We start from the raw sequence: 23320 nt of genomic DNA on the forward strand, positions 1-23320 counted from the left end.
AGTTGTATCAGTACAAGAAATTAAAAGGTCTTAGAAGACATCAAAGAACATCTTGGAAAGGTGGCAAAACTAGTAAAAATACAACAAAGATAGAAAGATAAGGGATCAATAGGTTCTCTCCAACTATACATACCTGGAGTAAATAAACTGTTAAGGTCCCGTATAATGGCTCTGAAAGAAGGCCTGAAATCTGATTCATAATCCATACAATTATTTATAAGATTTGCTAATTCTGTCCACTTTGGTGCAGGAAGCTGGTGCCTATCTTCATAGAACTGAAGCTTCTATAGTTAAAGAACAAAAAACTGACAATAAACTTTATAATACTGTTAAACTTTCTATAAACTGCATAAACTTTCTCGTTAAAATGAGGTGGGCTAAGAAATACCAAATCATGTGAAAGAAATATAAAGGACCACAAAGTTTTTCTACCTCCATAGCCTGTATTAACTTACTCTTTGAGAATCGAGAGCGCTCAGAGGTTTATCTCCTCCACTGCAGATTTCCCACAAAGTGGTACCAAAACTCCATTTGTCTGTTGCCAAATTTAGATTTTTAGGATTTTCAATGCATTCAGGTGGTACCCATGGTATTCTCTCCTGAAGAACTTATAAATAACAGAACAAAAGATAGATACATAACCTCCACAACACCATTATTCTATAGGCAAATAATTTTCACACTCAGCAAGTCTTTTTTTATTATTAGAGAAGGACTACCCCGATTATGTTTAGATAAACTTAAGAGCTTTTGGTTTGTCTAATTCACTCAGTTTTAACAATAAGGCATGGAAAGGCATAAAAACATTAATTTGCTTAAAGTCACACAATTTGTTAGCAGCATGATAGAATTAGAATCTTGTACAATAAATTTCACACAACTAAACTTACTTCTATTACACAATAGTGTCTCAACTGGCATATCACCTTCTCTACACCTTCCCATTAATCCTGCCACATCTCCATTTACAAACTTTGTCCTGAAGCTATCTCTCAACATTTTTTTTACAATACGTAAGTAGTAAAACTAATGGTGACAAAAATTTTAATAACTTAATAGCAGTGGCTATTATAACTTGAAGATGAGCAAGCTCCACAGGCATTTATCATTATGGCAGATGAACGATGAAATTATTTTGAGGTACTACGGGTGTAGAATTGATACTGCTCAGATAATGGAATTTCCCAAATGAAGTTTCTAAGGGTCATTATAGCACTACAAAGATAGTAATCAAAGAAAAAAGAAGCAAAAGAACTCTGACTTCCAGGTATTCTGACACACATCAATGAATATGAGGGATAATCTGCAATATATTTTAGTATGTTTCAGTAAAGTAATACAAATATTTTGCTGTATAAACAAGGCATTAGGGCAGCAGGGGTGTGGTTCAAATAGTAAAATGTCAGCCTTGAGCAAAAAAGCTAAGCAAGAGTCTAAGCTCTCAGCTCAGGCCCTAGTAGTACCACAAAAATAAATAAATAAATAAATAAATATTAAAAAGAACACTGAGTTTTTTCTCTTTTACCAAGCAAATATATTTATTTTCTATTCAAATAAAGCAAATTTCCACAAGTAGTGGGTCTAAGATTGTGCAAGATTTCTTCTTTATAACTGTCATAATATAGTCTTCACTGTTGGATAAGGTACCAAGTATCATAGTCTCAAATAGAATACTGTATGTCAATGCATAAACTGATTTTAAGAGTCTACATTTAGAACATTCAATTAGAAAAAAAAAAAAAATAGCTCAGATAGTGAAATAGCAATGTCGTTTGGACTCTCCAAAAACTATTCAACTGAAAATTTTACTTTTAGGTTATTATGTCTAACAAAATTAACAGATGTAAGAAGGTTTTTTAAAGCAACTTTTAAAACATCAGAATTAGCTGAATAAGTTCTAGGGGCTTGATACATTTTTTCAAACAGTTTAAGAACAATTTGAGAAAATATAATGTAAAAATAAATGAAACTACATCTTCCACACATAACTAGGGATAAAATTGTTTTTAAAAATTATCTCAAGTCAATGATGACATGTCTCTAAGAAAGAAGGACAGAGACCAGGATGTACCTGTAACTTAATTGAAATTGCTACAAGTGCCAGATAAACATTATTAATCAAGAGCACATGAGTAATAGAAAGTTCAAGGAAAACTGAACATGCTTTTTATGTTACTACCCAAGTAAAATTTAATGAAGTTAAATGAAATCCCTGTAGAACTTACTGTCCTTTGGTAAAACTGTAATGCTAATGCCAGGATCACTAAGTTTGATGAAAGGAGGATTTCCTGTCTTCCTGTCTTCTTCTCTGATAAGTAGAATATTTTTGGCACATACATTCCCATGAATAATGTTTTTTTCTTCCTATTAAAGTTAAATGCATGTATATTCAAGTATCAACTCACAAATATTTGAACATTTCATGTTTAAAGCTCCAAGACAGAATAAAGAATATAAATAAGACAACATACAAATATTAACTTAGAGGCATGTTTTGAGATAATAGCAGAAAATTTCCTGGCTTAGCCTTTAAATGACACAATAATCCATCATAATGAAGTGAGTAAGTTAAATCTACCCAGTATTACTCTTCTTCTCAGAGCTGAAATTCTAAATGGTAAGTCTTTCTAGATGGCAGCTGACATTAGGAAATATTACCTTCAGCTCAGCAGCCATAGGTTTACTCGAGGGGTAGGATAACTGGCTGTCATTCCAGTACTCTGCTTTTTTGTCAATTCTGCCTTCTCACTGACCATAATGTCCAATTGCCCTCAAATATCATAATAAGGCATTTTCTGCTATCCACAGTAGCGTAACATTTTTCCAAATATTTTTTGGCTAAATTTGCTAACCCCAAATGTTAAAAACTACAGATTGTCTATCAAGAGGAGATTGGTGGGATGACAAAGCTATTCCTTTCCAAACAGATTTTACATAAATAAACATATTCCTGAAGTAATCCCTTTTTAACACCTAACAGATTGTTTTGAATGACTTGGCATCTATTCAAAGACTTGTTTCTTAGTGCTAGGACAAAATAATTTCTACATTGCTCATAAGATAAAGCAAGTTTTGGCAAAAACAAAATACTAATTACTTACTAGAAAATGCATGGCCCATGCCAACTGCTTAGCCACTCCAAGTTTCCATAATATATTTATAGAACTTTTGTTCTTTTTCAGATATGTATCTAATGATCCAAATTTTACAAACTCCTGAACCAAAATATCTGTATTAAAATATAGATAATAATAAGTCTTAAGCATATGCATTATATGTATTTATTTAAACATAAAATTCAAACTTTTTATAAGTACATTTATGTTGCATGCAAATACTATGGGTAAAGAAATTAAACAAAATTCATTTAAAAGCATAATGGATTTACACCATGTACATTAAGTTTATATTTATTCATGATGTGATGCAGGAATAAACAATTAAATACAGAATATATAATTACATGTAAAATATACAACATACATTTTACTATACAGAGTACAATGTAATATAATATATAATTACTCCAATATACCTGGAGACTATATCTAATAGCAGTATACAATCATTTCAATCAGATCAACTGCTAATTCAGTCTGTCGACTATATGCTATAACCTCCTAATTTCAAATAAGTGTGTATGGAAAGAGCCACTGCTCAAATATTAAGCTTAACCACCATAATATACACTACTATGGTGAAAAAAAAAGCTGTACATTTGTTATAATAATACTCTAGCACTTGGGCATTAAGTGATTTCTGTGTTTTAAATTTCACCACTTTTTTGTGTAAGATGTAACTGAATAATCATATAATGCTGTTAAGTTCAAGGATATCTAATTTGCAATAAAGTACTGTTTACATCGATCCCTGTACCCTGAAATTGAATTGTTTATATAAACAACCATAGATTCTCTGAAAAAGACATGGTATTAACATAAAAAGCCAGTGTTTTACTTACTCTCCTCTCCACAGACACATACTCCATAATTTAAAACCAAATGCTTGTGAGAAAGTTGGCTCATCATGCTTGCTGCCTCAAAGAATGACTAAGGAAAAGAAAAATAATGTTAAGAATTATTGTTTTACTTATTTATAAATATACAGAGATAAAGAAGATATTCATTGTCATAAAAGAAATGCACTTTCTTCTACTCTTAGCAGGTTACAATATGCTTCGGTCCCTTAATATGGACTTGCAAGTGGCATCAACCTTGATGTTTGGGTTTATTCTGAGGAAATCTCTTAGTAAATGTGAAATGTGGAGATAGCACTGAGAGACAGCAATAGTGGCTGAGCACAGCATGAATAATGCAAGTCAAACAGGCTTAGACTGTAACACCTAGAATAGTTACTGAGTAACAACTAGAGGTAGACAATTCATATCATGATAAGAGATTGAGATAGATTAATATAAACTCTAAATAATGGTTCCTCAGGGGCTGGGGAGGTGGCTCCGTGATAGAGCGCTTGCCTTGCATGCCTGAGGCCCTGGGTTCCATTCCTCAGCACCACATAAGCAAAAAGAAAAAAAGCCGGAAGTGGCGCTGTGGCTCAAGCGGTAGAGCGCTAGCCTTGAGCTGAAGAGCTGAGGGACAGCGCCCACGCCCAGAGTTCAGGCCCCACGACCGGACCCAAAAATAAATAAATAAATAAATAATGGTTCCTCAATAACTAAGAATAGCTTTTGCACAGATAAAGTATGAAACTTGTATCAGGATGCTCTCATAGTATTAACATCATTCTAACTCAACCAATCGTTGACTAGAACTTCTGGTTACGATCGTTCAGATGATCATAATCACTAGCACTTTCATGCTCTAGATTAGAACTCCTCATCTTGCTTGTTTCATATCCTCTTCCATTAACCTCCTTTTAAGACATCATAAAGATCATGAACTTGTGTTGTATCTCTAGATGATTCTCAAAGTCAGAGTCATCCGCATTTCATTCAGTGTTCCTAACTACAGTGTCATATACACTTTTTCTTTTTAAATAGACCAAACTGTAAAGGCACCTCTATGAAACCATAAAATCCTGGGAAGCCATGTTTAAAAGCAGCTGCTACAGTATAAAATTGAGATTTAATAATACTCATAATAAAATTCTAAAAATAGTTTAGAAACATTATTGTAAAATCTTGTAATTTTCTACAGCCATATCAGAAGTCTCAGAAAGGTCTTGATAGACATTTAAATTACAATATTTTGAAATGCTTCATGCATGAATACTATGTGCACATGAGAACACATATTTATATGGCATAAACTACATTAACTACCCAAAGAATATACATACCTCTGAATAATTTCTATGTGCTTTATCCAAAACTTTTAAGAGAACTTCTGTTTCATGTAATTGGCCATAGTCTCCTACTTCTCTTCTTAAGCCTTTAAAAATTTTTGTAAAAGTGCCTTGACCAAGGCTTTCATTCTGTTAAAAAAAAAAAAAAGAAGAGGAAAAAAATGAGAAGATGGTAAAAGATGGGAAATATGTTCACTGATATTTTTTAAATTAAGGAAGCATTTCTCTTATAAGCTATGCCTAGAAATTAAACCAAGGCTTGAAATTCATTCTTTATGCTTCCTTGAGTGATAATTAAAGACAGTAAACAATAATGAATAAACTATATTTTTACTCCATCCTACTTTAAAATCTCCTGTAATGACTAATCACTTTTTTATTAATTTTTTATTATCCTCAAATAGTTCTACAATGGGGTTTCAATTTAACATGTCAAATTATGTATACAATGCATCTTGTTCAGTGTCACACCCTCCATCTTAATCTTTCTTAAGACTCAATATTTAAGCCAGGCGCTGGTGGCTCATGCCTGTAATCCTAGCTACTCAGGAGGCTGAGATTTGAGGATTACAGTTCAAAGCCAGGCCAGGCAGGATCGTCCTGACTCTTTTTCCTTTTTTCTTTTCTTTTTTTATCTTTTTGTCAGTTGTGGGGCTTGAACTCTGGGCCTTGGCACTGTCCCTCAGTTCTCCAGCTCAAGGCTAGCATTCTACCACTTGAGCCACATCGCCACTTCCAGCTTTTTCTGTTTAGGTGGTGCTGAGGAAACAAACCCAGGGCCGCATGCATGCAAGGCAAGCACTCTACCCACCTTCCCAGCCTGCGTGAGACTCTTATCTCCAATAAACCAACAGAAAACCAGAAGTGATGCTGTGACTCAAGTGATAGAGTGCTAGCCTTGATCTGAAGAGCTGAGGGGCAGTGCCCAGGCCCAGAGTTCAAGCCCCATGACTGACAAAAAAAAAAAAAGACTCAATATTTACCTACATTTGTCTATGGAAGAGTCATTAATTTGTTTTTCATATTAGTGAAATAAAATGATCCGTATGGTCTGTGAAGATGCAGCTGATTTTTTTCCTTTTACTACTTACTAGCTGCTTAACCTTGTGCAAAATATTTAATCTCTTTATACTACAGCTATCTTAGTTTCTTCATCTGAAGAATGAAGATCACAGTTTTCTCACTGTACTGTTTTGAACATGAAGTAAATAAATACATGAAAGCACTAACACATTTAAAAAAATGTGATAGCTATTACTATTGGTATTGGTATTCCATGGTCAGAGATGTTGAGCATTTCTTCATGTGTCTATTGGCCATTCTTATTTGTGCTTCAGAGAAGCCTCTCTTACTTTATTTAGCCCACTTAAGCTCTTAGTAATGAAAAAGTGCCTATCCCAAGAATTTATAATCATAAGCTTTTGAGTTTAACTACCTATATGGTCTAAGAGAAGCTAAACCATGCTATAGTTTAGCTATATATGCTAAAATCCAAGCTGTACTTTAATATTTTATACTTCTTATTACCCACATGAGAATTCATACCCTGACAATTCTCATCTAGTCTTCTAATCTATTATCTTCTTATAGAAGTCTGAGTTCAGTTAGTCTTTCTCATTCTACCCTCTCATTCCATCCAACTAATTTCTAAGTTATAATTCTTATTTCATTCATCCCATCTGCTGCATTCCAAGGATTTCTTCAGGTCTGTAATTCAGTTCACTGACTCTCTATTCAGTTATGAGTAATCTGATTCCTAATCTGTTCACTTAAATATCAATGAGCACATTTTTCATTTCTATGCTTTTCTCAAAAAAGTTTGCTCTTTAAAATTGTATTTTATAATTATATTTTAAAATTGTCTTATTTTCCTATGTTCTTAACTCCTTTTGATTCTTTAAACATAGGTGCGTGTTCTGTAGTCTCTACTTGAAAACTAAATGAAGTTATTGAATTATAATTTTGGTTTGATGACTCTTGCTTAATCCTGGAGTGTTTCCCTGTATGTTTCAAAATTTTTAATTAAAAACTAATGTTTGGAGTAATTTTATCTGTGGGAATCCTGGGTAGCCTAGGTTAAACAGGTTCTTCCATAAAGGAATCTGCATGTCTTTCTCCTAAGGAAATAAAGAGTACTACCTTTAATCTCTTGATTTAGCATCTCTTAGACCATATAGGTAGTTAAAACTCAAAAGCTTATGATTATAAATTCTTAGGATAGGTGCTTTTACATTACTAAGAACTTAAGTAGGCTAAAGACTTACAAAGAGACTTCTCTGAAGAGGAAGTAAGAATGGCCAATAGACATATAAAGAAATGGTCAACATCTCTGATCATAAAAGAAATGCAAATCAAAACCAATATTGAAATTCTACCTCATCCCAGTTAGAATGGCTATACTCAAGAAATCTAGTAACAGATGCTGGAGGGGATGTGGGCAAAAGGGAACACTACTAATACTCTCGGTGGAGTGTAAATTTGTTCAACCACTCTGGAAAGCAGTATTGAGGTTCCTCAAAAGACTCCACACATAGCTCCCCTATGACCTAGCAATCCCACTTCTGGGCATTTACCCAAACAACCACAAACAAGGGTCTGTAAAGCTACCAGCACAACTATGTTTATCACAGTATTGTTTACCATAGTTAAGATTTGGAATCAATAAGAAATGTATGCATTATCCTGCCCATGTAATTGTAACCCCTCTGTACAGTATGTTCTCAAATAAAATAAAATTAAATTAAAAAAAAAAAAGATTTGGAATCAACCCAAATGTCCCTAAGTAAATGAATGGATTAAGAAAATGTGGTATACATATTCAATTGAATTCCATGCCTCCATCAGCAAGAATGACACTTCCCCAATTTGTAAGGAAATGAAAAGACTTGGAATAAATTGTATTAAGTAAACTCAACCAGACCTAAAGAAACATAGATCCCATGGTTTCCTTCATTTGTAATGATCAATATATGGTTAGGATAATCCTAACAGATGAGCAGAATAGCTATGTACATATGTCCATATAAGATGATGCTAAGTGAAATGAACTACAAGACATAGACACAGGAGGTTCTTCGTTATTGTTGTTGTTTTTAATGTACTATGTGATTTCCTTTTTCTTTTGTATTTTTTTCCTTTTTGCTATGGTTTATCCCATTTGTCACTGTATTTGATTTTGGTACCCTGCGTATTGTATATACGTTTATCTGAAGTTGGGAAGGGAAGGGGAACAACAAACTGGTGAGACTAAGGACAAAGGACAAAACAATGCAACAGTGATACTCATAAGACAGTATGATGGAAATGAACTGTACAAATTGAGGGGAGGTTGGAGGGAGGGAACATGGGAGAAAAATGAGGGAAGGGGTAACAAGTTTTATAAGAAATGTACTTGCTACCTTAAATATTTAACTGTAACCCCTCTGCACATTTCCTTGACAATAACATTTAAAAAATAAATAAAGGAACTGAAGTAAAATAAGTAATGTTCTTCCTTTCTCTTTTGCTTGGAAGTTAATTTTTCACTCAAGAAGTATGTTCTTCAGAATCCTTGCTTTCAGCAGGGATTGTCTCACTTTTAAGTATTGGCCTCACAAAAGCTTACTAACCAGCCCTTTTTCTTTGTATAGTTTTTAATTTTTAGAAGATAAAACAGTCTAAACTCCACATCCATCAAAGCATCAGCTCTAGTATACTATTCTGAGTTCCTTAAAAAAGAATACTTTGGAAAGCCAGGGAAGGAGTGGCGTTGTCCAAAAAGAAATGTACTCATGACCTTGACTTGTGTAACTGTAACCCCTCTGTACATCACTTTTAAAATAATAATCTTTAAAAAATCTCACAAAAAAAGAATACTATGTATTTCCCTTATTGTCTTGAGAACTTTAACAATTTATAAAGGAAATATTTAAATATCTGAAAAGAGAATATAATTCATTCTTAATTTTTTCTTATTTCTAACACAAAGTTGGCATATTTCTCATAACATATAAAATGTTTAAATTGCAAGTAAACTTTATAACATATGTTATAACAAAATAGTTCCAAATATCACATAAATATAATACAGGGTAAGAAATCAAGAAGAAAGAAAATGATCATTATTTAATGGCTTACAAATATCAAGTCTTCATTTCTGATTTTGTGAAATACCATTTGGTTCACATTATTATGCCTCTGTAACGTTGGTGAGTTTGGCACATCAGAAATGCCATTGGTTCTGAAGACTAGAAGATTCGATTTATCTGAAAAATAACAATAAGACACATGTATATATGTATGTGTGTGTTGATATGTGTGAGTGTATCCATCAAAACACATTAAAAATATGACTTGCTCCAAAGAAAAGTAAAATGAATGTATTCTTTTTTAATTTTATTTTAATCTTTAAGTAGTTGTACAAAGTCATTGTCATTCAACAAAGTAGCATATGAATATAATAAATAATAGCTGTTCACTGTTCATCTTTTTCATATAAAATTATTTGCCTTTTATTCATTGAACTTACCAATTATTTCACACATTCAAAATTAGGATCACTTATTTAACTAATACAGTTTTCCAAAGGGTTTAATAATTAACTGTATTATTTCAAGGAATTTCCAACCTTACTACCTACTTTAAAAGTGCAGACATTAAAATTTTAAAACCTGCATGAAAATGCTTATTTAAAACACATGAGCAAAATCTAGTAGCAAAACTGTCCAGGTCCATATGTGACTAATTATCTTTAAAATGCAATTTTAGAAAAATAGAATATCAAGCCACTAACAGCAAACCAAACAACCTGATCCTACTTAACGCTGCTTTGTACAACAGAATGATACAAAACTAATTTGTTTTTATAAGTGCTTCTTTGGTATTTCTTTTCAAATCAGTGTACTAAAGTTATCTTCTACCACATACATAGCCCATTACCAGTATTTTTTAAATAACTAGATTTTTTTTTTACCTTTTGGTTTGGGGGGACAGCATTTAGTAAACTGGAAAATTATATTGTCTGAGCGAACAGTTTCCATCTGGTAGCAATTCAAAAGATCTTTAAGATTGCTGAAATTTTTCTTAGTCCCACTGAGGTTGTACTCTCTATTCTCATTTTTTGTAATTAAACAGTGTTTATATTCAATGACGTTTTCTCTCTATATAAGTTTAATTATAAAGAGAAGGAGGGAACGTTACAATGGACAGTATAGTAATTGTTTTCAGAATATTTAAACAATAAATCATAAAGCAGGGTACAGTCAAAGGCCCTTGGCTTCTCAAGAAGGCATTTAATTATCATTCCATAGCCTACAGAAGTAGCTCACAAATAGACTCTATTTAAACAAAGTAAGAAAGCAATTAGTACACTTTCTAATTTTTGTTTTCCAAAAGATGTTTCTTGAAGATAGGTTTATATCATATAACATATAGCATATATACATCTTCTAATTTATATCGCTCATATTAGGTGAGGCACATACAGTATAAACACAAAATTCAACACAATTGATTGTCATAAATTGTAATAAGTGTTATTCTAAAATTAGGATTATTAATTTCATACAATGGTGAAGTAATGGCTTCATCTACCTTTCATAATTCATATATTAATCCATTCTCTGGATGTGCTAAATGCAAGATGGTTGCTTTTACAAAACAAGTAAATAACAAAAGTCTTTACTTTTTAAAAACAAAATAAATTTTCCTGCTGCTATAAAAAGATTTGAGCCATGAAATTTCCTAATAAATGACAGTATCTTTTAAGAACTTGTGAATAGTACATAATATTAGATGAGAGTCAAGATGAGGTGCATTTAACAGAGGCTTCTCTGCAGTTTTACACTTCAAGCATAAATTATATACATGATTATAGTCTTAATATTGGGAAATTACAAGTTAAAAGTGCTATGGTGTTTCTGTTCCTTTGTTATTGTTCTATTTTTCTTAATTAGCAGCCAGTGCTAATAAACAGAAATTTGCTTCCAATTAATTTTGCTCCACAGAATATGGCAAAGAGTTCTACTTTTGGTGACAAAGTATTTGACAAACTGGTTGCACATATAATTTTATGTTTACATAAACACTAGGAATTATTTATGCAGAATTTTTAGATAAGTTAATAATTATGATGCCAGTTATCATACCCAGAGTTATAATTCTGAATTAAAAGGAAAATAATACATGATAAGCACTAAGGATAAAGTATAGACTAAAAAACATGTTACCATAAATAAATGTGCCATACTAACCTCAACAGCAAAAGTCAAAAAATACTTATTAAAATCCTTAGGACTGCATCGAAGTACATATAGACCAATCTGATTACCTGCTTTCTTCAGTTTACTAATGGCAAAGTCCATTCTGAAGATTAAAAAGAAATAATATGAATGACCACAAGCAACACTGCATGATGATCAAATGACATGTAAGAAATCAGAAGTCAAATTTAAAACTGAACTTTTAGAAGATCAGTCTATGATATACTTATCAATAATCTTGCAAGGGGGGGGAAATCAATTTATCAAGCTATTTTGAAATAAGTTCAAACCAATTCAAGGAACAATTATATTACTTCAGAAACTCCCACAAGATATTATAAGACAATAACCATTAAAAAGAAAACTCATTGAATTTTCTGCTTTCTAATTACAAATCTAGTATTTTAAGCCATATTCATTCTTATAAAATTCTATTTAACTATGCAGAAAATGTCTCTTAGCTCTATTATAGCAGTTACTAATATAAAAATTGTGTGCATTATTTTAATATAATTCTAAAGTCTAATAGTAACTGAAAAACTCTACTGAACCTTAAAACTGGTTAATTATTGTGAAGGTACACAATGGTTCTAATTGTAATGTAATATGATTTATGCAAACAGATTGTTGTTGTTGTTGTTGGTCATGGGGCTTGAACTGTGGACCTGTGGGTGCTGTCCCTCAGCTCTTCAGCTCAAGGTTAGCGCTCTACCACTTGAGCCAGAGCGGCACTTCCGGTTTTCTGGAGGTTTACTGGAGATAAGAGTTTCACGGAGGGGCTGGGAAGGTGGCTCAGTGGTAGAGCGTTTGCCTTGCATGCATGAGGTCCTGCGTTCAATTCCTCGGCACCACATAAGCAAAAAGAAAAAAAGCTTGAAGTGGCGCTGTGGCTCAAGTGGTAGAGTGCTAGCCTTGAGCTGAAGAGCTGAGGGACAGCGCCCAGGCCCAGAGTTCAGGCCCCATGACCGGACCCCCCCCCCCCCCCCCACCAAAAAAAAAAAAAAAAAAACAAGTTTCACGGCTTTTCCTGCCCGGGATGACTTTGAACCATGATCCTGAGATCTCAGCCTCCTTAGTAGCTACGATTACAGGTGTGAGCCACCAGCACCCGGCTGCAAACAGATTTCTGGTAGAAAATAAATTTCTTTTTTTGGGGAGGAAAGGGGGTCTGGTCGTGGGGCCTGACCTCTGGGCCTGGGCGCTGTCCCTCAGCTCTTCAGCTCAACGCTAGCACTCTACCACTTGAGCCACAGCGCCACTTCGGCTTCCTTCTATTTGCTTATGTGGTGCTGAGGACTCGAACCCAGGTCCTCATGCATGCAAGGCAAGCACTCTACCATTAAGTCACATTCCCAGCCCGAGAATAAATTTCCTTTCCAAACCCTTAAACGTACACGTATTGTATAAAATCTTCTTTATAAATATAGTTGTCCCTTGACATCCGTGGGGATTTGGTTCCAAAACCCAAATCTTAGGATATTCTCTTAAACAAAATAGTAAAATTTGCATGTAACCTATGCACATCCTCCCACAAACATTAAATCATCTTTAGATCACTGATGATATATATGATAATGTAAATTCAAAGTAAACATTGTTCTATTGTACTGTTTAGGAAATAATGAAAAGTAAGTATATGTCCAATACAGACACAACTTTTTCAAAACTATGTTCATTATATGGTTGACTTAATTCATGGATGTGGCAAGTATAACTGACTATAAATAACTATAATTACAAATGTGCTATTTTATTTTGTCATCCGTGGGGCCTGAACTCTGGGCCTGGGCGTTGTCCCTCAGCTCTTCAGCTCAAGGCTAGTGCTCTACCACTTGAGCCACAGAGCCACTTCCAGCTTTTCCTGCTTATGTGATGCTGAGGAAACAAACCCAGGGCCTCATGCATGCAAGGCAAACAAACACTCTACCACTGAACCACCTTCCCAGCCCTAAATGTGCTATTTTAAAAATTTATATATAAAGTCTGTATTACTCACGAGATTGGACCATGGCAATTGCTTTGTATATTTTCTAGCACTGCAGGTGGTGCTACTTCTTTACAGAGGTAATGGTGTGCATCTGCAGTTAATCTATAATACCCATCAATTAATGACACAAATGATAAAGCTTCTCTTAATGAACTAAGTTCAATTTCCTAAGAGAAAAGAAAAAAGACTCATGTCATTTGAAAGTCAATTGAATTCTAAATGCTGAAATTTCTTTACACCCCACATTATTGCATTAATTCTCCTAAATTAATTAGAATTTTTCAAATATGACTCCAAATTCCCCAATCTACATGACAAATTCTTATGTCTGTTACTTAAAAGCCTCTCAAATATTGGATTATCATGTATTTCCATTACAATTTACTCCACATACATTAAGTCTACTTAATGTATTTTATAATAATCCTTTAAACCAATGTCAGTTACCTCTTATAGAAATGGGATCTGATAAAAATTTAGTATTAATTAAAAAGCCTGAGCATTTATTTTTACACACCAACATCATACTGCTAAGACTAAAATATTCGTGCTTAGAAACTGAAATATTAGAATATGTAGCATGCACATATATACATTTGTATATTTATATTTACATATGTAAAAATAGTCAATTTGATAAGAGAATTAAAGAGAAAGCCTCATTTATAAACGTAGATGTAGGAGGTAGGATTAAACGTGTGAAGCAATTACTAGAAAAATTTCAAAACATTCTTACACAATGTAACCTTTTTTCTTGGCAGTACTAGAATTTGAACTCGGGGCCTCAGGCTCTAAACTTAAAATAATAAAAATTAAGAACTGAAATTTTTAGATCATGAAACCAAATTTAAAGTCTTAACATCCACCCAATCATAAAGATCTTGGAAAGTTACTTAACTTTCCTGTATTACAAACTTTGAATTAAGTCAGCAAATCCAAACATCTTCCCATAAGAAAAGTCTTTGTATTAAGAACGGCTGGTCACATAAAAATCAATAGACTCTTTTAGAAACACCTATTATAGATCTACATGGGTGTTGATAATTACTAATCATACTTTCATATATATATGAAATGTTTATCAATAATTCTTGCTAAAATATGTCCAAGAGCATTGTGCAAAGTGAAGGACATAAAAACACACATAAAATATGATTCTTACATTCAAGAAGCTTACTGCCTGTTGGACCATATGTGTACGCTACTTACCACAATTTTTATCTCGGTACAGGAAAATGTTCAAAATAAAGTGAGCTGCAAGTCAGTTATAATTTATTAAAAGGCTAGAATTAAGCCACACATATTTAAGATAAATGAATAAATAATATTATAATCAAGCCAGGTGTTCAAAAAGCATTCAAGGTAAAAAGAATACACAACCAAGCAAGTAAGAAATTTAAAGGAGGAATATAAAGAGTTCATTTCTTTTGATATAAAATAAATGGGATTTTGAAGCTATGTTATTTAAAAACCAGGACTAATCTTTTAGAATTAATTATGTCTTACAACTTGAGTGAGGCTGAATTAGAACAGGTTTATATTTTATCATAGAAATGCCATACAAGATTAGTTTATTTTCTCTTTTAATTAGGCAATATGGCATTATGTAGGGTTCACACATAATCTAACTGATAAGAATACAACATTTTAGTCAGGAATGATCATTATAACAGGTAGCTAGCACAATTATGAGTCACAGGAAGGGTGTGGGAGTAATTGGTGCTGTGTGAATTATAAAAAATGAGAAGAATGTGTAGTAATGCAAAGAAACTCTCAGAGGATAAGTCTTTGGTAGTAAAATAAAAACTCAGATGTGGTTTAAAAAATTAGTAACCAGTAACATGTTTAGAGCTATACCAATAATTAAAATTCCTATAATAAAGTAACTTTGGTAGTAAGACTCAAATATTTATGTCTGACAATTACAAAATGCAATCACCGTTTAGTCATAAAACAGACTTACCAAAATTTTACCATCTTGTTTATGGATAGTTACAATTCTACTTTCATTTGAGCATTCCTGGCTTGCTTGCTTTATACTAACATCAATAATATCAGGAAAATCACAATACAACTGTAAATCCTGAAATTAAGAGTATTTAAAGTTAAAAACAGTTATGGAGCCATCCTAAACAGAATTTATGAAGAGGCACATTCATTCAAAATTCTTTATCTCTTGATGACAACAGATAGACATCAAGAGTGATTTCTTCTCCCCAAACTCTAACAGTAATACTAAACTTACTTTGCTTTGACTTAAGCATGAGAATATTAAAAATTCCAGGAATCTATAGGGAATTATGGTACTCTTTAATATAATTAACATTAATATGAACTATTGCCAGAAAATTAGAGATGATAAAAATAGAAATAAAATAATTGCACTTAATCTCTGAAACAATCTAAGAACAATAGGACAAATTTAAAATGTCTGCAATGACAATAACTTCAATGAAAACCAAACATAGTAAGTTAATTAATAGACACACATTATCATAAATCAATTAGAAATAATCTTTTCCATTTAATTAGCTTTATGGTTAAAACTCCTTATTACTAATAATAAGGCAAGAAAAAGATTATAATCACTTATAGAATTCATCTCTTTTCTGAAAAATGTAAAAAGTCATTATTATTGTCATTAAAAATTAAATTAAAAGCCATTTCAGAACATGAAATGACCTTGAAGACTTCACACTACTTTCATCATGGGAAAAGTGCAAAACCATGTTTCAAATGATTAAAATTACTTTGTTTCTATTGGCATTCTACTTAACATAACAAAAATGAGAACATATCATTAAGGATTACCTGTTCTGTCAGTGTCTCACTTTCTTTATGTTTCCCTCTTGACCACTGAATTCCACCGTTTCCAGTTATTATAATGGTTGCAAAAATCTCCTCACCTGAAGGACCTCTTCCAGATTCTTTTACTTCAAACTGCTCTGTGTAGAAGGCAGACTGAAGAGTTTCCAGATTTATAACATACTTAAGTTTCAAGTTTCTGGCAGTGGCTTTGCATTGACTGAACTGCTGAATAAATCTGCGAAATCTGTACCTTATTCTCTTCCTTGTCAGAATATTATAGTCTTGGATCTTTGCTCGAACACATTTTGGTAAGAATGTCTTGTAGCTAGGAATAAAATAGTCACGCACAGAAAAACAAAAGTTCGAAGATAAATCTAAACAAAATTGAAAGATGCGACCTTTTCCCTAGGTAGGAACATGTTACAGCAGTCAAATGGGCTATGCTGACAGAATTACCATCCATACAACCAATTTATCTCAGGCAGGGTTTGAGTTACCATTAAGTTTAGAATAGATGTTAATTTTCATCCCCTACTGAAGTGAATTCCTGTATCATTAATACTAAAGTATCTAAAAATTCACTTTCTCTTATTTCCTGGATCCCCAATCATCATTTATAAGATTTTTTTAACATCTATTGTTCTGGGCTATAAATATTTCCTATAACGTAAGACTGCAAAATTTTATCTGAATCCCCAAAGTGGCTAATTTTGTTGTATGCTCTGTATACTTTTGTATACAAAGTTCTATTAGGCTAGCTCCAACAATTCCTACTAAGTTCCTTATGATCAAAATATTTCCTATTAGAAACGTTCTGACTTTTCTGTACCTTCATTTTTACATTTATCAGCTTAAAGAGCAAATGAACATTTCATTTCTGAACTACAACTACATAAGATTTCTAGACCTTCATATAGCTTAATCTTCATTCCTATCACCAGTCTCCTATCTACTTAGCTTTAACTGGTCCTACAAGTCTCAGTTCAAGTATTACCAAATCTAGGAAACTTGTCTAGATCTCATTCATTACTGAATTAAATGTTCCTCCTTTTGTTTTGACAGAATGTATGTAACAGTCTATTATACAACTCTAGGCCTGCTTATTTCCAATCATACTCTGGAGCAATACTATACTATCTATGCCATCTATGCCTTTGATGTTATTTGTATTAATCATATGCAAATGGTAAAAAGGGTTTGTCACAACTACCAATTTTGTATTCCCTGATATCAAGCTGGTATCTTGAAACTGGCTATCATGGAATATTTGTTATATGGATATCAGAAAATATTACAAACAAATCAGAATATCAGTTTTCTTATTTTTTAGGAACTATTTGTTACCAGTATACCACTACTTATATCTTCTCCTACTATACATCAAGTCCCTTTGGAACTCTTAAGCGTTTTGCACGCAAGTAGTTAGAACTGCTCAAGAAAGCCATTTTACCGAAAAACTGAGTTGTTGCTTTTTTTTGTTTTTTTTGGGGGGGGGGGATCCGGTTGTGGGGCCTGAACTCTGGACCTGGGCGCTGTCCCTCAGCTCTTCAGCTCAAGGCTAGCACTTTATCACTTGAGCCACAGCGCCACTTCCGGCTTTTTTCTTTTTGCTTATGTGATGCTAAGGAATCGAACCCAGGGCCTCAGGCATGCAAGGCAAGCGTTCTACCACTGAGCCACCTTCCCAGCCCCTGAGTTGTTTTATAAACTCATACCCACCAATTTCATCACTTTTAAGACATGTCTCTGTTGAGCCAATTTTCCCAAATGCTAAGTGGCTATGATTTTTTTTTATTTGTCCCAGTACTTGTTTGTTATCCAAGCCAGCTAGGACCACAATCATCCCATTCTCAGATTCCCACATAGCAGAAGTAACAGATATCCAACCACTGGTTTAAGCCATGTGCCTGGCAGGATTGCGTGGCTCTTGGATATGGTAAATCCACTTCAGTGTCATGTTATCCATCAGAATTGTTTAAAAAAATAAAATAAAATAAACAAAGCTGTGGAGGAAACATAAAAGCTGAAAGCTCATAGTTGTGGGCTTCAGCTTATATTTACTATATACAGATCTGTTCAATTACAGCCTGAGAATCTTCCATTTTAAATGATCCCCAGATGATTCCCAGTGCAAGTAAAATATAAAGTAAAGGACAACTTAAAAAATACTTATTCTACTGTAACCCTCTGTATAGTAGCTTTACAATAAAATAAAATTAAAAAAAAAATACTTATTCTGATTAATAGTGTAAGTTGAGGGCCGGCTATCAAAACTTACTTCCCCAAGTATTCTGCCATTCCTTTAAACTTACCAAAAAATATATAGACTCAAAAATCTCTGATAATTTTCTGATACTGTAAAACTCTTCCAGTAATTGCAGCTGGTTTGTTTTCTTGTAGTGCTAAGGATCAAATCCAGATTGCTAGGAAAGTGCCCTACAAATGATCTATATCCCCAGCCTGATTGTTTTTTAGTACTATAAAATCAAAAAATAAAGGCAAACACTGAAAAAAATTATCCAAAACCTCTAAGTTCACATCTATATGTGCGTATACATATATATATATATATAGATATATATGCATAAGAAAATTACCTGATAGAGTTATAAACAGCCAGCGGAGTCTGATCCTTTTCTTTTGCTATTCTCATCATATCTAATACTGCCATCCCAAGACATTCTTCCTGTGTTTCATGAGTCACAGGTACTTTTATCCATCCATGAACAAAATCATGCCGCCACTGACAGAAATAAAATTAATAATTTTACTTTAAACTGCACTATCCCATTTTAAACCATCATATTTCAACCTATTAACATAGTATTTCCAGAACATATGCAATTTAAAGGTATAACTCAACTTTTTTTTTTTTTGGTCAGTCACAGGGCCTGAGCAACTGAACTCAGGGCCTAAGCAACTGTCCCTCACCTTTTTTTGCTCTACCATTTTAAGCTTCACTTCTGGTTTTTAGGTGGTAATTGGAGATAAGAGTCTCATAAACTTTCCTGCCTGGGCTGCCTTCAAACCATAATCCTTAGATTACATCCTCTGGAATAGCTAGGATTATAAGGATTACTGAGAAGCTAGAATTATTCCTAATAATTTCTCCATAAAAGTTCATTTACAAATGGAAACTGACATAAATTGTGCATACAATATGGAATACATATGACATATCCAATTTCATTGCATATATTTACAAATGTTATTTTCTACATAAAATATAGAACTAAAATAGATATTAAAATTGAATATATATTGAGTTCTATTTATGTTAAAAGTATCCCTAATATGTTAGAGATAATGTTGGAGACAAAGAAATAAAGTTGTGGCCTTAGCCATCAAAAGTATTAAAATCTAGCTTTTTACTTCTTCCCTCAACATACCCATGCCCTTACTTATGTAACTGAAACCCCTCTGTACACCACGTTGACAAATTTTAAAAAACTTTTTAAAAAATAAATTAAATCTAGCTTGAAGGTTAGTGAAAACAATTTCAATGCCAGAAATTGTACAACACCATAGCTACTTTAAAATTTTAGAAAATGCTGAAATTTGGGGAGGTTTAATAGATTTAAATATCCTGTAGCTTTGAAAGATGTGAAGAACTTTTTAATGGGCACAAAATATACTGAGGAAGTGAAAGAATAACAAAAAAACAAAGCACAAGGCATGTCCAGGGATATAAACTAGTTTGGTTGAGATCAAACTACAGGTTCCTTCGAATGACTTTATCCCAAGAGCAATGAGATTCTCTCCCATTGGTAACAGTAGTCACAACGACAAACATACTTAGACAAAGTAAAATGTGCTGGAGGGTGGGGCTCTTTAAGAGGTTACCATATGGCTCAGATACAATATAGTATGGAGCTGATATAGGAAATAGAGTTGCCTGAAAAACTGAACAAAAAAGTCTGATTAAAAAGTGAGCAAAAGCTGGGCTCTGGTGTCTCGCACCTGTAATCCTAGCTATTCAGGAGACTGAGATCTGAGGGTTGTGGTTCAAAGCTAGCTAGGGCAGTAAAGTCTGTGAGACTTATCTCCAATTAACCACCAGAAAACCAGAAGTGGCGCTGTGACTCAAATGGTGGAACGCTTGCCTTGAGCTGAAGAGTGCAGGAATAGCGCCCAGACCTAAAGTTCAAGTCTCATGACTGACAAAAAAAAAAAAAGTGGGCAAAGAAGCTGGGCACCAGTGGCTCACACCTGTAATCCTAACTACTCAGGAGGCTGAGACCTGAAGTAGGTGGTTTGATGCCAGCCCAGACAGGAAAAGCTCTAGAGACTCTGATATATGTAACAACATGGATGAACTTTGAAGACATTATGCTAAATGAAATAAGCCATTCACAAAAGACAAAAACCATATAATTCCATTTATTTGACATAATTAGTAAAGCTCATAGAGGAAGAACATAAGATTGGTCACTGACAAGTTCTTAGGATATAAAATGAGTAAAAGTAAAATATAAAAATGTTTAATGGGTATGAAGTTTCTATTTGGAAATATGAAAAATACTCTAGATACGGATGGTGGTGACAAATAAAGCATAACTTGATTATATTGTAAAACAAATAGCACTTTGGTATCAAAGTTATATAGAAAACCCACAAATGCTAGGATACGTATTTTCAGTACTATAATTTGAGTACTTGACTCATTTTTCCCTAATGCTGTCCAACTTCTACTAAAGATAGGCTGTCATTCAATAAATCTAAATTTTTCACTTTATCATTTAAATTAAGTACATGATGTGCCCTTTTTAGCTCAGAAGGACTGTCATCATTTGTCCTTGCTTTCTGGGCACCATTTGCTTTGTGGGAGGCAAATTTTCACAAAACAAGAGCCAGGAAACACTCAGCAGATCACTCAACTGACAATAATGTGGGACTGACTGGGAGCCTCTCCACATCAATTAAGGCATATGATGCCTAGTTGGGAATAAAAAAAAAAATTGTTTTGAAACTTTTGATTTTTATTTATTTTTGACTGTACTTGTGTGTCATATTTATTACACTGTGTATAATAAATCCACAAGTAAGGTGAGCCTACTATGTACTTAAAATGGTTAAAATATTCAATTATATTATGTATTTTTGAGGGGATTAGGGACATGGCTTAGTCTTGCAAGCACAAAAGCCCTGGATTCAATCATCAGTATATAAATTAAAAGAAATGTGACTATTATGTATTTTACTATGATTAAAAAAATTAATGGGCCTCAACTCAAATAAGGAAATAGTTTTCAACTTGTGGCTCATAAACTTACCAAGCTTTATGAGAGTTCTTGAAAAAGCAAGCTACTAGGACCAGTAGGGTTGTTTCCTTTATTTCCTATAACTTTAGAAGACCTAATTTTAATGCCATGGGGATACCTTTACCATTCCAGTAGCATTTGAAAAGTAAAAGCACTGTAATGACAATACTGTTTAAATAAAAGTAATAGAGAAGTACTATGAAATAGATAAACTTCAAAAATGTAACCTTGAAAAAAAAAAAAAAAAATGTAACCTTGGGCTGGGAAGGTGGCTCAGTGGTAGAGCACTTGCCTTGCATGCCTGAGGCCCTGGGTTCGATTCCTCAGTACCACATAAGCAAAAAAAAAAGCCAGAAGTGGCACTGTGGCTCAGGTGGTAGCGTGCTAGCCTTGAGCTGAAGAGCTGAGGGACAGCGTCCAGGCCTAGAGTTCAGGCCCCACGACTGGACCCAAAAATATATATATATAATCTTAACAATATTAAAAAACAAATAGCTAGAATGCAGCTCTCTACTAACATCTAGCCATCCTCTTGTAAGTAGCTACACAAACTACTATAAAATTATCACAGATTAGTTTTATGTTACTTACAATCTTTACATTTCACTACCCACTACTTAAGACTGAAATTGTCCAGAAATTTATAAAAGACTAAAGAAATGAACCATCTAATCCCTATAAAAAATCATGTTGTAAAACTCATTCTACACTCTGTGAAATCCTTATGATGAGCTAGAGTTCCAATATAGCAGAATAATGGAATCTTTATCAAATAAATGTTATCATTCATAAATCAAGGGATTCAAAATTAGTGTTAGAAAGATTAATCTTTTTACATTTCTATACTTGCTGCATAAAACAGAATTGTAATTTTCCAGTGTAAAGTTTGTTCTGGATGATATCTATCATTTAATGCACAAATAATACAACTGTACCTGAGCAAAAAGGTAAGACATAACAAAGTCATCAAGAAGAGGAGATTCAGTCCCTCGAGATACTCCATGCCGATAGGTTCTGTTACTGCCACTGCAGTACCAGTGAGCAAAGTAAAACCTGTAAGAAAATTAACACATGACTTCAGCCTCCACAGATTTCAAATATAAACATAATGAATATTTAACCACTTTTTCCATGCCAAAAGATATTATCTTGTTATCAGAAAACACAGCCAACAATGTTAATACAAGTTGGGTACAAAAGGACATCATGGATAATACCATGATGATATAGTAAATAGAAAATCCAGCCAGGTATGATGGCACATGCCTGTAACTTCAGCACCCTGGAGACTGAAGGAAGGGGATGAGAATTGTGAGCCCAGCCTGGACTACATGGTCTCAAAATTCCCAACACTATCCCCAAAAGCAAAGAAATGCAAGAAACATAAGTAAGTGTAAAGTCAACATACTGCTTACTTTGGCGCAATATAGAATGTAGAATGCAGAAGCATAGGAAACAGAAATGTAGGAATTAAAATACCAATTAAAAAGTAAACATTTGGGGCTGGGAAGGTGGCTCAGCGGTAGAGCGCTTGCCTTGCATGCTTGAGGCCCTGGGTTCGATTCCTCAGCAAAAAGAAAAAAGCCGGAAGTGGCACTGTGGCTCAAGTGGTAGAGTGCTAGCCTTGAGCTGAAGAGCTGAGGGACAGCGCCCAGGCCCAGAGTTCAGGCCCCACGACCAGACCCAAAAAAAAAAAAAAAAACATAAAAAGTAAACATTTT

The 23320-nt window shown here is 33.5% G+C and overlaps 1 protein-coding gene across 3 annotated transcripts in view; it reads right to left on the bottom strand.

Annotated features, from left to right (window-relative positions):
• Jak2 (Janus kinase 2) overlaps positions 1-23320 on the bottom strand; it is a 51968-nt gene that overhangs the window by 13581 nt on the left and 15067 nt on the right. For all 3 annotated transcript variants that reach the window (XM_042699336.1, XM_042699335.1, XM_042699338.1), the window contains exons 5-18: positions 22535-22652; positions 18936-19081; positions 16342-16663; positions 15494-15613; positions 13540-13697; positions 11535-11646; positions 10256-10442; positions 9421-9548; positions 5299-5433; positions 3962-4049; positions 3102-3229; positions 2226-2364; positions 456-607; positions 134-284 (exon numbers count right to left, since the gene is read on the bottom strand). In XM_042699336.1, coding sequence (XP_042555270.1) covers positions 134-284; positions 456-607; positions 2226-2364; positions 3102-3229; positions 3962-4049; positions 5299-5433; positions 9421-9548; positions 10256-10442; positions 11535-11646; positions 13540-13697; positions 15494-15613; positions 16342-16663; positions 18936-19081; positions 22535-22652 — 2084 coding nt within the window. The remainder of the gene's footprint in view (positions 1-133; positions 285-455; positions 608-2225; positions 2365-3101; positions 3230-3961; positions 4050-5298; positions 5434-9420; positions 9549-10255; positions 10443-11534; positions 11647-13539; positions 13698-15493; positions 15614-16341; positions 16664-18935; positions 19082-22534; positions 22653-23320) is intronic.

The sequence above is a fragment of the Dipodomys spectabilis genome, unplaced genomic scaffold (assembly GCF_019054845.1).
Source record: "Dipodomys spectabilis isolate Male_0828 unplaced genomic scaffold, ASM1905484v1 ptg000241l, whole genome shotgun sequence".
NCBI lineage: Eukaryota > Metazoa > Chordata > Mammalia > Rodentia > Heteromyidae > Dipodomys > Dipodomys spectabilis.